Consider the following 13,660-nt stretch of genomic DNA (forward strand, 5'->3'; position numbering starts at 1 on the left):
TAAAAGATCATTCACTAGTAAGGTACACATTTCTTTGTTTTCTGCCCTGCCTAAAACCAAACTCATCTGCAAATAAAATAAAAATGATAAAATGGCAAATGTTGTCAAGTACAGGCCAAGTAAAAATGACGTGATTCAAAAAGGTTTTCTTTCAGATTTTCCTGAATTCTTTCTCAAAATAACAAAATCTCAGAATCTGGGGGTTTCTTTTCCACTTATGGTTTACAGTTACAGAGGATGTTACATAAACTCTTGGTTTAAAGACATCTATTTACACTTTTTATTTTTCATTAATCGCATATACTAACACAATCTCAGTTATTCACTGAACTGATCATTCTCAGGAACAATTCCACCCCACCAACGGAGCAAACTTCAGAAGCCAGGGCAAGTTTTACTATTACTACTATGATTATGGCATTTATTAAGCGCTTACTATGTGCAGAGCACTGTTCTAGTTTTAGTCTTCTCTCACAATTCCAAGAGATACGATTTACCTCAAGGCAGAATTCACTGAAAAATAGTACTTAACTAGAAATAACTAAAACTAACCTATCAATTAAAACCAGGGAATTACTAAATGCCCTGAAACTTTGTTCACCATGGCTGTCCCTTGCACACACAATGCAAGACCTTTACATCTTCAGTGACTATCTCCTCATTCAGGGTTATTTGTAAGGTGGCCAACCACATATGTAGAAAAATTACCCACATGCTGACCCTGCTATTTGCCTGCAAGTATGTTCTGAACTGTCATGTAACCCATATGACAGCAGGTAAGAGAAGGAGGGGACCATTAAGTAGGGTGGAATGGGGGTGAAACCATATTGCAACCACTCTATTCACTTCCAAAGACTCAGAATAGAAGTGAAATATTGTGACCAGTTAGACTGAACTCTCCTGTCCAGTGGCAACTACCTCTGTTTCCTTAGATGCAGCTTGGTGAGTTCAAGCTGCATCTAAGGAAACAGAGGTAGTGAATGGGAGTCATAACAACCCTATATTAACCTGCAGTTTCCATAGAGTTTCCTCAATAGATTTTTTTAAGGTTATTTAATTATTGGAAGATAGACTGCAAAATAACAAAAATTAAACTTTCTCTTGAAATTGAGCCCACAGATATGTAGAAATACAAGTTTATACCGAGGTGCCAAGTTGTCATACGTGTAAGCCACGGACATAAGCCGATGAATCAAGCTGGTTCCTTGGACAAGAACAAGAAATACCTAGAAAACATTGAAGATAAAAGAGTATTAAGGTGTTTTTGAAGTCCACATACATAAAATGCATTTTTCCTGGAAAACTTTATCCTTTCATTCTAACACCCTAAGCTCAAAATTGCCTGGATTCTACTCTCTCCGCTTTACCCAAAGAATGGAATGAAAATTGATTTTTCATCAACTGATATTTTTGCCCTTAAGGAAGCTAAGGTCTTAAAAACAAGCAAAGTTAATGATGTGCTAAACAAGAATTTTGTTGGTGTGCTATTCCAAAATGTTAAAATGGAATAATACACCGCTCTGGTGAGGTTGGGATTAGGAGAGCTCTACCAAGGTACCATGATGGAAGAGGGATACTTATTGTTGTTTACAGAGTACTCTCCAATATAGGTTGATCATTTTTCCTCAGATGGTTGAGCACTATGCTACTGCTAAATCATGACTTCCAGGCAGACCTACTGGACACTTGGAAGAGGTAGTTCACACTGTTATCAAGAACAAATCAAAGTACTGGGTCTATCATCTGATCTTGCAGTAATGTGCAAATACTTGTCATGAGCAACCCAATTCCAGAAATTAACTAGTGAGGTTCTATGTTACTGCAATAAGATTTTAATTTCTTTTGTTCTTTTCATAGGATCAAGCATATGCCAAATAAAGGAAGCATACATATAATTCAAAAGACCTCACTTGATATTTCTTTTCCTATCACATTAAACTCACATTAAAAGTCATTATAATAATTGACAACATCACCATTAAATGAGCACAAACTGTATTTAGAGCACTGTTCTATGTGTTTGGGGAGCATATAGAAGAAATAAAAAATGATTCGACTTTCCAGGACCTTACTACCAGCAAATACAAATACAAATTGCCAAATACAAAATACATCAATGTAAAGAGTGGGCAGGAAATATGTCTCCCAACTCTGTTATACTGCACTCTCCCAATCGCTTAGTACAATACTCTGCACACAGTTAAGTGTCAACAAATACAACTGATGGATGAGTGATGGAATAGAATACATAAATTTCTAATTTGGCATCTATAGTTTATTTCTCTCTTCTAAAAAGGGTCCCATCTATATTGGGAATGCCCTTGTGGGATAGGGACTGTGTGTGAATTATTTGTTTTGGATTCACCTCAGCACTTGGCAAAGTGCTCAGCACCCAATAAGTACTCAATAAATACCATAACTAAAAACTGAACTGGTATACACATGACTGCGAAGGTGACTGAAGTTATGACGTAAATCAGGAAATTGGTAAATTACTCAGAGAACACCTCAAGAAGGTGATGCCATTGGGGGATTTTGAAAAATGGGAGATGGTTTAGGAAAGCTAAGTAGGATTGAATTTACTCTTTTTTTTTTCCAATCCACCCAGGTCACTAAAGGGCCTGGGCAGTGGAAGTTGGGGGCCCAGAACCAAAGCTCATTTTTTATCCTCCATCTGTTCCTGGAAAGTAAAAATCCTCCCCCAGTGCTCTTAATAGGGCTTTCACTCTGTTAAACATGGGCAAACAACAATAACTGAATAGTAATAAATGAGAATAGTGAGGAGGAGAAGAGGGGTGAGGAGGTCTTACGAACTAACATCAATGGGGCCAATAACCAGCTGGGAGCTTTGCCCAGTGGCTCTGACCTGTAGGCACCATATAACTTTCCACTTGTCCACTGATTACAACGGTCCTGCATTTAACCCCTACGATGGAGGTCCTAATATTCAAGAAAGTATCCAAAGGAAAGGGAATATTTGAAAATGAAGGCATGAGCCACCTGCAAATTAGCTACTGTCTGAGTCTTATATGAACTTCAAGGCTGCCATCAAAGTTATTTATTTAATGCTTACTGTGCACAAAGCCCTGTACTAAGAGCTTGGGGCAGTACAATATAATAGAGTTGGGTTCAACTGTACCTAGAAAATGTTATAAAAAGTAACTACTCAGTGCAAGTGTAAAGTACAAGGAAATAATGCATTAAATGATCATTTAGTACCTAAATGCTAACAACGTTTAGTAGGAGTATTTACAGAAAGTACATACACTCAGTTCTGCAGTATACAAGCTTTCACTACACATTTGCCTAGAATGTTGTTAGGGCATTGGGGAAAGATTGTTCCGACAACACAGGCCAGTTTGGATACAGCATGTGTTGGAAGAAACGGCTGTGAATATGGGAACTTAGCTGTGTACTCCTTTAAACATAATGACGCTCAGCCCAGCCCCACAATTCTTATATAGACTTATACTCTACTATTTCCCCAATCCACCTTAATGTCTGTCTCTCCCTGTAGACTACAAGCTAGCTGTAAAGGGATCATGTCTACTAACTCTGTTGTATTCTCCCAAGTGCTTAGGACAGTGCTCTGCACACAATAAGCACTCAATAAATACATGCTCTTCCTATCCATTTGATTTTAGCCTCGTGTGAGACAGGGAACTTGGACTGATCTGATTAACTTAACCTCCAGAGCATAAATGATCTCTGGGGTCTGGCAGATGCTATTTCTAATCTGGAATCTTTATTTAATATGATGAAATGAAGATCTAGAACTTTTGATACTTCGTATTATCACGAAACCCAAACAAAACTAAACATTTACTTGTGAACTTTTACCTCTGTTAAACGGGGAATGTGAAGGCCTTTAGCATGATCTCCAGCAGTCTTTCTCGATTTGCCAGGCCAGGTTCTTTTCCTGTGACTCTCTGCTATACCAGCCCAAGCAAAGATATCGTGATATGCTAAATCCAGATCTGATGGGTCTACTGCAAACTGGCATATTAACTTCAGCAAACAGGCCAGACAGTCCAACTGCCACTATGGATTGGAAGGAAAAATAATGAGAAAAGGAAAACATTCAGAATCTCATCACCCATATAAAACAATCAAATCAGATTTTGACAGTTGCAAACTAATCCTTTAATCAACACCTGCCAAGTCTGAATGCACTGGGAAGATGGCAATTTTTTTTTTATTCAGGTGACGTATAAAAGAAGTTGTTTTACAGCAAAGAGTGACAGAAAAGAGTGATACTCACAACCTACCATTAGTAATGACTACAACAAAACACCAAAATGCTTACTGGGGTATTTTTATTCAGACAGGAATTTTAAATGATCACATGTCTTATGGTTCTTTTGTGTAAAATCAGAAGAAAAAAGCTTGGCTTCCTACTCTGGTTTCTCAGCAATTCATTGGCTTTCTAAAAAACACGCTCACGGAAATCCTCTCTTCATGTCATACATATTCAACAAAGAAAATCATTTTTTCAGTAAAACAATTAACTTGCCAATTATTAAAAGTAGGTTAATACGTGACAGTTTCTGGATATACCACTTTCTACAATTGGGGGATAAAAATGTCAAAAATCACATATTCACAGAACAGCCTCTCACTTTCCTTGCTTTCCTCTCTTTTCCCTGATGTTTTATTTCTCCAGTCTCTGGCTGGAAGTATAATACCCAGGCTACTATTCTTGATAATGAAACTTTTCAAACACGACAGCCAAGGACACAACAGGAAAGTGGGACAAATGTCATTTCTACTGATACCTTCTAAAAACTAAATACATAAACAAAAAAACTTTTCATGACTGCTGAGGCCTTAGGATGCCACTTTGTGGAAAGGATGCCTCATATCAGTAAGTGAAGCGATTAGTAGAATGAATGTCAATCTTCTGTTTATACGCTATTTGTCTTTTCCCTGAAAAACAAATATTCCAGGAGTACTTTCAAGCTGGTCATATGGATAATGCAGTTGGCCAACATTTTGTCCCCAATTATTAAATAGAAAAGACTGTGAAAAAAGCATCCTCTAGAAACCTAATCCTCCACAGGTTTGTAATGAGCCCATACTCATTACCAATTTCTCTGGAGGTAAATGAATTACGCAAAGGAGCAGTTAGGAAACAACTGGATCTGCTAGATAATGTTTAAGTGCAGACTTGACCTATTTAAGATATAGCTCTTCCTTTTTCTAAACTACATTCTGCTAACAATTACTATTCCAGTTTCCAAATGGTAAATAGCATTTTTGAAAGAGTTAAAGGGTTTAGCTGGCTGCCAAAGAGTAATTCACTAAGAAATTGATAGCTTATCATTCAAGAATTACCAACATAAAACCTTTATAAACTATTATTTTAAATTTCATATATGGAAACAACATTTATTGATTATAGCAAAAGTGTTATTCTATATATTTATAAAGGAAATAGGGTCTTGAAAACAAAATTTATATACCAAATCTAAATTTAAAATAATAGCCAGTTTGAGAAATACACAGCAACACAAAGATAATTATACCTGAGCGCAAATAAAAGGTTACTGAATTTTCTCATTAACCCCTTGGCCACAGCAATAGTGGCTTGTCTTAATGTCTATAATAGGTAATGCACTGAGAAATCCCAACTCCAGGCAATATAGGGGATAATAATAATTCTAATATCACAAGATTTACATTTGAAGAGAAATTTTCCCCTTTCGGGGTGGCCTTTTTTGCAGGGATGAGGGGAAGAGGTGGAGAGAAGGGTGAGGTATACTTCCCCATCACATCTGAGAACTTTTAAATGTATTATTTCCTAAGGGTTTGTATTTTGGTTTTAATACTTCACAAACAAGCACTATCATTTTCCTTGTGACTGCCGGGAGAAAATACATACCAAAAAACAGTACAAGGAATTGAACGTTTATGTTTGTAAAATAAAAATGTGGTCAGAAACGATTAACAGAAATATTTATTTTCTGCAAGACTTAGTACTTCCATTATAACATAATTTTATTTGCTGAACGAAATATACACTTGTAAATAAACTAGCTGAGAAGTACTATTTCTATAATTATAAACAGTGTTTTCTGCTAAATCACTGATGGACATGTCCTGTAGAGAACTTTGTACAGAACTTGAAACTCGAACCTTTCAGTCTCATTGCTCGTAGCACAGTACCTAGCATGAGTCACACAAACTGCTGGCAATGAAATGGCTAACTTTTAACTGTTTGAAAGCAGTGAATTGTCACCTACCACAGTCCATGATTCCTGCTCTTTAGGCTCTAGAATTCCAGAATTAAAAATTTCTAACAACTGTTGAAGCCCTCCAGCAGCAACAAACTGTAAGTAAATTATGACAGCAACAATAAGAAAAAGCAGCTACAGAATGTGATTAAAACTGCTTGTCTTCCCAAATATATGTGATAAATTAAACAGTCCTAATTTATGCAAATACTGAATTTATTTACAGCTGCAAAAAAATGTTGCACAAAATGATAAAAACTCGGGTTTTTAGTGCTCTTTCAAAAGCTTAAAAATAAATCCTTAAAATACATTAACCATTAAGCTCCAGGAGTTAAGAATTCTTGACCTGGTTTCAATACAGAAATAAATCTTTAGTCCTGATCACAGGAGTTTACAATCCAGAACTCCAAAGGATTAAACAATAATTGTTCATAATAATTTTAAGTTACTTCTCGACTCTCATTAAAAGAGTCCAAGCTTATATCATTTTTAAACAGTTTAAGAACATATTTTAACAAAGTGTAGGTTTACATAGTAATTAACTCTGAAATCATTGAATAATTATTTTTCACTAGCATAATATATACACGAAACACAAAATAATCAAACCTTGCAGCTCCAGGTATTTTTACTATTTTCTATTTGATCTTCACTTGAGTCATCAGAGTCTGGATAAAGGTCACTATAACTTCCCTAAGGAAGGGAAGTAAAAGAAGAAGAAATTCTTTCAATACATTAGGCAATATCTTATTGGAAACAGTAAAGAAGCAGTGTGGCTTGGTGGCTACAGCAGGGGCTTGGAAGCCAGAAGGACCTGGGTTTTAACCCCGGCTCTGCCACATGTCTGCCGTGTGACCTTGGGCAAGTCATTTTACTTCTCTGGGTCTCAGTTACCTCATCTGTAAAATGGGGATTAAGAATGTCAGTCCCATGTGGGAGAGGGACTGTGTCCAACCTGATTAATTTGCATTTATCCCAGTGCTTAGAACAGTGCTTGGCACATAATAAGCACTTAACAATTACCATAATTATTATTATTAAACACACACACACACCCACACACACAGAAATTACCGTAGACTCTCGTCTTATTCTTCTGTTAGGCTTGCCCAGCGCTTCAATGATTTCAAGGGCATACAAAAGTTTATGGGCACTCTTTATTCTAAGAAGTTCTTTCCAATTAAGTCCATCATTACCCTTAAAAAAAAAAAGACAAGAGAGATGGAAGACACAGAAAAAGGAGAAGTCACAGAGAAAGGGAAAAACTGAGTCTAGAGATTCCTGGGGAAGGGAGACCAAAGAAGTAAACCTGCTACAAAAAAGAAAATCACACTACAGAATTTGCTTCTCCTTTCCCTAGCCCTTGCTCTCAGGTTCTAATCCCTTTTTCTAGGACTTGGTTGGGGTGGGGAGGAGAGGAAGAGTGAGTAAACTGCTTAAATACCAGAACATTTGATTGCAACTACCTTGCATTTTTATTTTGAGATGAATATTTTCATGCTTCATAGGAGCACTACAGTATATCTGAGTTAGGCACGTTCTGACAAGGGAATCCCACAGTTGAACAACTAAAGCCTTACCAGGAGAGTTACCTGGAGACTTTTGTCTCACCTGGTCTTCTGAAATACTTTGGAATGCCTGTAACATGTTAGGGCACGTAGGAAGAAGCATCAATAACTCCCATACACGCCTGGACAGATTCTCTGCATGAAGATGAAGTTCTTCACATCTTGCACTCTAAACACAGGAAGATAGTAATTGGCTGTTAATTCTATAAATAAATCTATGAGACTTAAGTTACATGTTTATCCCTAAAAGCATTAATTACCAAATTATATATTTGAAGGATTCAGGGAACCGAAGAACAAAACACTGGGCACGATGAACTTGGATAAATCTGAAGAGTATGAAATATTTTACCTAAGTTTTGAATACATTACTACAAAATTCTCAAAATGTTCTTCTAAGCTTAGTGACTCTGATCTCGATATAAAGAATTCTATTTTGAAAGACATTTTTGGAGTTCAGGAGACAATATATATACACACACATAGCCCTGGGTTTTATTTTTTGCCATCTCCACCTCCTACTCTGACCCACAGAGACGTAAAATATCCACTATTAAAGGGTCTCAAAGGGAGGCCTGCTTCTTCTGGTCTCTTGGCTTTGGAATTTAAGCTAAAACCAAAGTCAGAAGAGGTGGATGTGCTGTGCTCAGCAAAGTAAATGTGTCTTAATATTGATTAAATCAAACTGTATAAATTGGAGGCAATTTTAAAGAAACACCTCCATTTTTAAAAGTGGGGTAGCTTTATCTCGAGCAGGGGGGGTGGCCTGTTCAACTTTCCATATGAGCCTTGTGCTTTCACACTATTCTGATCTTACATCCTGGGCAGGTGAAAGGAAAATCACAGTCCGGTGGATGCACTGAAAGGGGGATGGGGGTAGGGAAGAAGGAAAGTTGGTTTACCACCCTCTCTTTCAAGTACGGGCAGAGGTGGCCCAGCACTGTACCGGAATGGAAAAGAACGGTCGACAAACTGCAGGTCCTTGAAAAGAAGTAGTGCTAACAGGTTCCTTGGGCAGAACTGAGGGGTTAGCAGACCTTACCAGCATTTGCGAAAGAGTATTAACCACTGTCAAAGGTAGAGATTCGCAAACAAGATGATAGGAAGTCATCACTACATTAAATCTAGTGCCTTTTTCTTGTGAATTTTAATGCTTTAACCACGTTGGTTAATGGGCACGGTAAAACATTTCCATTTTCAGGGAAATGAACTGAATAACAACAAAGGATGCTCGCAAAATAAGTACCTGATTCCCTGGTTATTAATGTTACTAGAATCGAAAGATTTTACATCCCAAAAAAATCTACAAAAGGCTATTGGAAAGTCTTCTTACCATATCCTGACAATTTGGAATTAGTCAAGTACAAACAATGCTTTGCAAAATTAGGTTCAATAGTCACCTCACTGTCTTCCATCGCTACTTCTCCGGATGGAGGTTTAAAAGACGCAAGCATCTCTAATAAATCGAACAGGGTAGTAAGGTGGGGTTCTTGTAGAAGTAAAAGCATTGGAATGTTGTCCTTCTGTGGGGGAGGGAGGCAAGATGCTGGCAGCTGAACACCTTCTCCTTTCCGTTCCCTCCTAGGTGCACCCAGGGATACAAACACCATCTAGAGAAAGTGCGGAGCGGGGGGGAAAAAAGACAAATCATGATCCTATTTTGGAAATGTTCTTAATTTGTGCTCTATTAGATGCTACTAGTGGACATTCTGAATAAGGGATGACATAAATAAATGAACTGGAATTTAAAAGCCATATCCAATGGGCCAGGATTCTGTTTGTTCCTATGTAACAAATAAATAAGAAACTGCAAGAACTACTATCCTGATACAAAAATAATTTGTTTAGACCAATAAAAAGGCAATTTAGGGGTTAATTGTACCATTTTTGGATGCATTTTAGTTATGATAAAAATGATTTATAGTGGTATAGGGCCTGAATATATTACAATCAACTTTAAATGACAATAAACAGGAGCAGCGTGGCTAAAGGGAAAGAGCATGGGCCTGGAAGACAGAGGTTGTGGGTTCTAATCCCGACTCTGCCACTTGCCAGCTGTGTGACTTTGGTCAAGTCATTTAACTTCTCTGTGCCTCAGTTACCTCACCTGCAAAATGGGGATTTGAGCCCCACACGGGACAACCTGATTATCTTGTATCGATCCCAGTGCTTAGAACAGTGGTTGGCAAATAGTAAACGTTTAACAAATACCATCATCATCGATAAACAAGCAGAATTGAATCATTTAAAATTTTAGGTGCTGCTTGGCCGGTACAAAGCACTCAAATATGTAAGTTCAAAAGGCCCCCAAGGATTATTTTGAGATAGAACACTCTCCAAAGAAAGATTAAAAAGAAACATCAGAAATAAGCCCTTATTTTCATACAAAATATACACCACTAAGTTCTTAATATAATCAAAACCTGGTAAAAATGCACATCAAATTGTATTTATTCTCTAATGAATACCTGCATGTCCTTAAAGCCTAGTTCATGAAGTGTTTTTTCATCATAATCTGTTGTTAGTTCATGACCAGACGAGATCATTCTAACAGGTCCCATGAGACCTCCTGAAAGTAAGAGACAAGTGAACTTCTGCAAGAAAATTCTATGTTTTGATAATTTAACATCCTTCACTTCACAGAATGGAATTCTTAGAATGAGAAAACAAATTACAGTAGTGAAAGCTCGAAACAGGGATCATTATAAAAGGTGAATATCGAAGTTGGAGCTAGTATTAGAAATCCAGATCCAACAGCCTCTACTCCATCATAGTACTCCTCAAACCCTCAGCTGCCTTCGACACTGTCAACCACCCCCTTCTGCTGGAAACACTACCCAACCTTGGATTCAGCGAAAATTGTCCCTCCCTTGGCACTCCTCCTATCTCTCTGGCCGCTCATTTTCAGTCTTTTTGTGGGCTCCTCCTCGGCCTCCCACCACCTAACTGTACGAATTATTCAAGGCTCAATTCTAGATTCCCTCCTGATCTCCATCTAAACCCACTTTTTTGGAGAACTCATTCACGCCCATGATTTCAACTCTGTGGATGATTCCCAAACCTCCAACCCTGATCTTTCTCCTTTTCTGCAGTCTCATGTTCCTCTTGCCTTTTGGGATGTTTCTACTTGGATGTCCTGCTGACTTCTCTTTTCCTCATTTTCCTCATCTCCTCTTCTCCCATTCCTTTCTTCATCGCCTTTGCACTTGAATTTGCTCCCTTTATTCACTCCTCCCTCAGCCCTACAGCACTTATGTACATATCTGTAACTTATTTATTTATATTAATGTCTGTCTCCCCCTCTAGATTGTGGGCATGGAACATGTCTACCAACTCTGTTATACTGTATTCACCCAAGCACTTAGTAGAGCGCTCTTCATACAGTAAGCACTCAATAAATACAATTGATTCCTCAAACTTAATGTAATCAAAACAGCACTCCTCATATTCCTACACAAACCCTGTCCTCCCCATATCTTTCCCATTCATCGTCATCACCATCATCGATTGTATTTACTGAGTGTGTACAGAGTACTGTACTAATATTTGGGAGAGTCTTCAATGGTATTTATTGAGCACTTAGGTGTGCTGAGCACTGTATTAAACGATGGGAAGAGTAGAAAAAAAGAGTTAGTAGACACGTTCCTGTACGTAAACCACCATCCTCCCTGTCTCACAACCCAATAACCTTGGCATTATCCGCAACTTATCGTTCTCATTCAACCCACATACGCAATCTGTCATCAAATCCTTCCAGGGCAGTCTTCACAACATCACTAAAATTCACCCTTTCTTCTCCATCCAAACTACTACTACGTTATATTAATCCAAGCACCTCTCCTATCCCTCCTTGATTACTGCATCAGCCTCTTTGCTGATCTCCCTGCTTCCTGTCTCTCCCTACTCTATTAGCACCAGAATTCCTGGATATCTTTACATTTGATTCCATCGAGGGAGAAGTAAAGGCAGTGAAGCTAAGACTGTCACAAATATATTTTTCCACAAAGAAGGAACTGAACCTGGCTCTTTTTAAGAATGATTTAGAATTATGGGCAAATTCCACCGGAAATAAATCTTGAAAAGATTAAGTTAAGACCCAGGCCCAAAGGAATATTTAAATGGCAATGACCTATAAATCCACCATAAGAGCAAAATCTGTGGTATGTGAATCTGTAAACAGTCAGAAATTAGCTCAAATTTTTTTTCAAAGTCCCTTTGGAGGCCTAAGGTGCCTACAGTGTAGGAAGCTACCCATAAATGTGGAATGCAACAAGATCTTAAAAATTAAACCCTGGGAAAAAATGGATCACACCTCTAATCAGAAATTAAGTTTCAAAAGTGGAAAGAAGCTAGAGATGCTATCAGGCTTACATTGTACAAAATAATTATATACTAGGAAGATTTCCAGTTCCTTTAAGGCAGTTTACTAATTCTGTTATGCTCTCCTAAATACTTAAAATAATGCTCTTCCCTGCAGAGGTGCTCAATCAATACTCCTGATTGATTAGGAATTAGAAAGGAACCATTGTTGATGTGCACAAGGAAACCATCCTGACTCACCAGGAAAATCTCCTTTTCGACTGCTTTGCCCAAACTCCTGAAGCTGAGCTTGTTGGTTTATTTGTTCCTTCTGTAGGTTTTCATACCAGTGGGTTACTTCGGCCCTTAAATCAGCAACCTGGTCACTAGGATACATTTCGATAGTCATCTGAAAGAAGAAGCAATTTTAAAATGCACGAAAAAGTCATGCAAAGGTCTGAAAAAAAGTCTACTTTCAAAGCTAAACGTAGATGAATTACCTTGTCGGGAAGTCCAGCTGGTTGACATACGATTCTCAGTGGCAAAGACTGTTTGTCACTAAGAGCTTTCAAGTGACTGCTGATACCCGTGCCTTCAATTTGCCACTGTCGCAGATGATATGCAAACCTCCAACAGAAAAAAAAATAAAACATATGGAACTCAGCTTATCCTATTCTAGCCTCACTAGAGCATTATGCCTCCAGGAGGCCTTCCCAGACTGAGCCCCTTCCTTCCTCTCCCCCTCGTCCCCCTCTCCATCCCCCCCATCTTACCTCCTTCCCTTCCCCACAGCACCTGTATATATGTTTGTACATATTTATTACTCTATTTATTTATTTATTTATTTTATTTGTACATATCTATTCTATTTATTTTATTTTGTTAGTATGTTTGGTTTTGTTCTCTGTCTTCCCCTTTTAGACTGTGAGCCCACTGTTGGGTAGGGACTGTCTCTGTATGTTGCCAATTTGTACTTCCCAAGCGCTTAGTACAGTGCTCTGCACATAGTAAGTGCTCAATAAATACGATTGATGATGATGATGATGATGATTATGCACTAACTAGGTCCTAGAGAAGAGAACACCCATGTAATGAAGCAAGCTATGGAATATCTCCCCACCAGACTCTCCCTGACATTTAGCTCTACAACAATTTCTTAAGTCTCCTGAACATTATATAACCAAGATCCACTATACATTGGTCAATAAATGGCACAAGCCTAAACTGGAGAGTTATTTCGGTTTTTGTTCTTTAAATTTACATGAATAACATTTCACTCATTTCCCACTTATATGTTAGGAAACCACCTTGCTTCCTAAATATACTTAATATTTGAAATTATAACTGAATTCTTTAAAAGTTGTGACATTCAGCATATTCAGTATCAAGGTTGTAATATTGGTGTTATTTCTTATGAAGCTAGCAATGTATGATATGAAATACAGAAAATTTAAAAATCTGCTAATCGGGATCAATTATTGTATTTTTAAAGACGAAAAATCAGTACTTAGCTAAAAGACTGTATTTTGCTAAAACTGTATGTTGTACAGTATTTTTAAT

The 13,660-nt window shown here is 37.7% G+C and overlaps 1 protein-coding gene across 1 annotated transcript in view; it reads right to left on the minus strand.

Moving 5' to 3' along the window:
- USP34 (ubiquitin specific peptidase 34) overlaps positions 1-13,660 on the minus strand; it is a 196,897-nt gene that overhangs the window by 48,678 nt on the left and 134,559 nt on the right. Inside the window, 10 exon segments of the mRNA XM_038751121.1 lie at positions 1,144-1,226; positions 3,841-4,041; positions 6,243-6,329; positions 6,843-6,926; positions 7,308-7,430; positions 7,845-7,970; positions 9,202-9,411; positions 10,270-10,370; positions 12,362-12,509; positions 12,601-12,727. Coding sequence (XP_038607049.1) covers positions 1,144-1,226; positions 3,841-4,041; positions 6,243-6,329; positions 6,843-6,926; positions 7,308-7,430; positions 7,845-7,970; positions 9,202-9,411; positions 10,270-10,370; positions 12,362-12,509; positions 12,601-12,727 — 1,290 coding nt within the window.

This window comes from Tachyglossus aculeatus, chromosome 9, assembly GCF_015852505.1.
Source record: "Tachyglossus aculeatus isolate mTacAcu1 chromosome 9, mTacAcu1.pri, whole genome shotgun sequence".
Classification (NCBI taxonomy): domain Eukaryota; kingdom Metazoa; phylum Chordata; class Mammalia; order Monotremata; family Tachyglossidae; genus Tachyglossus; species Tachyglossus aculeatus.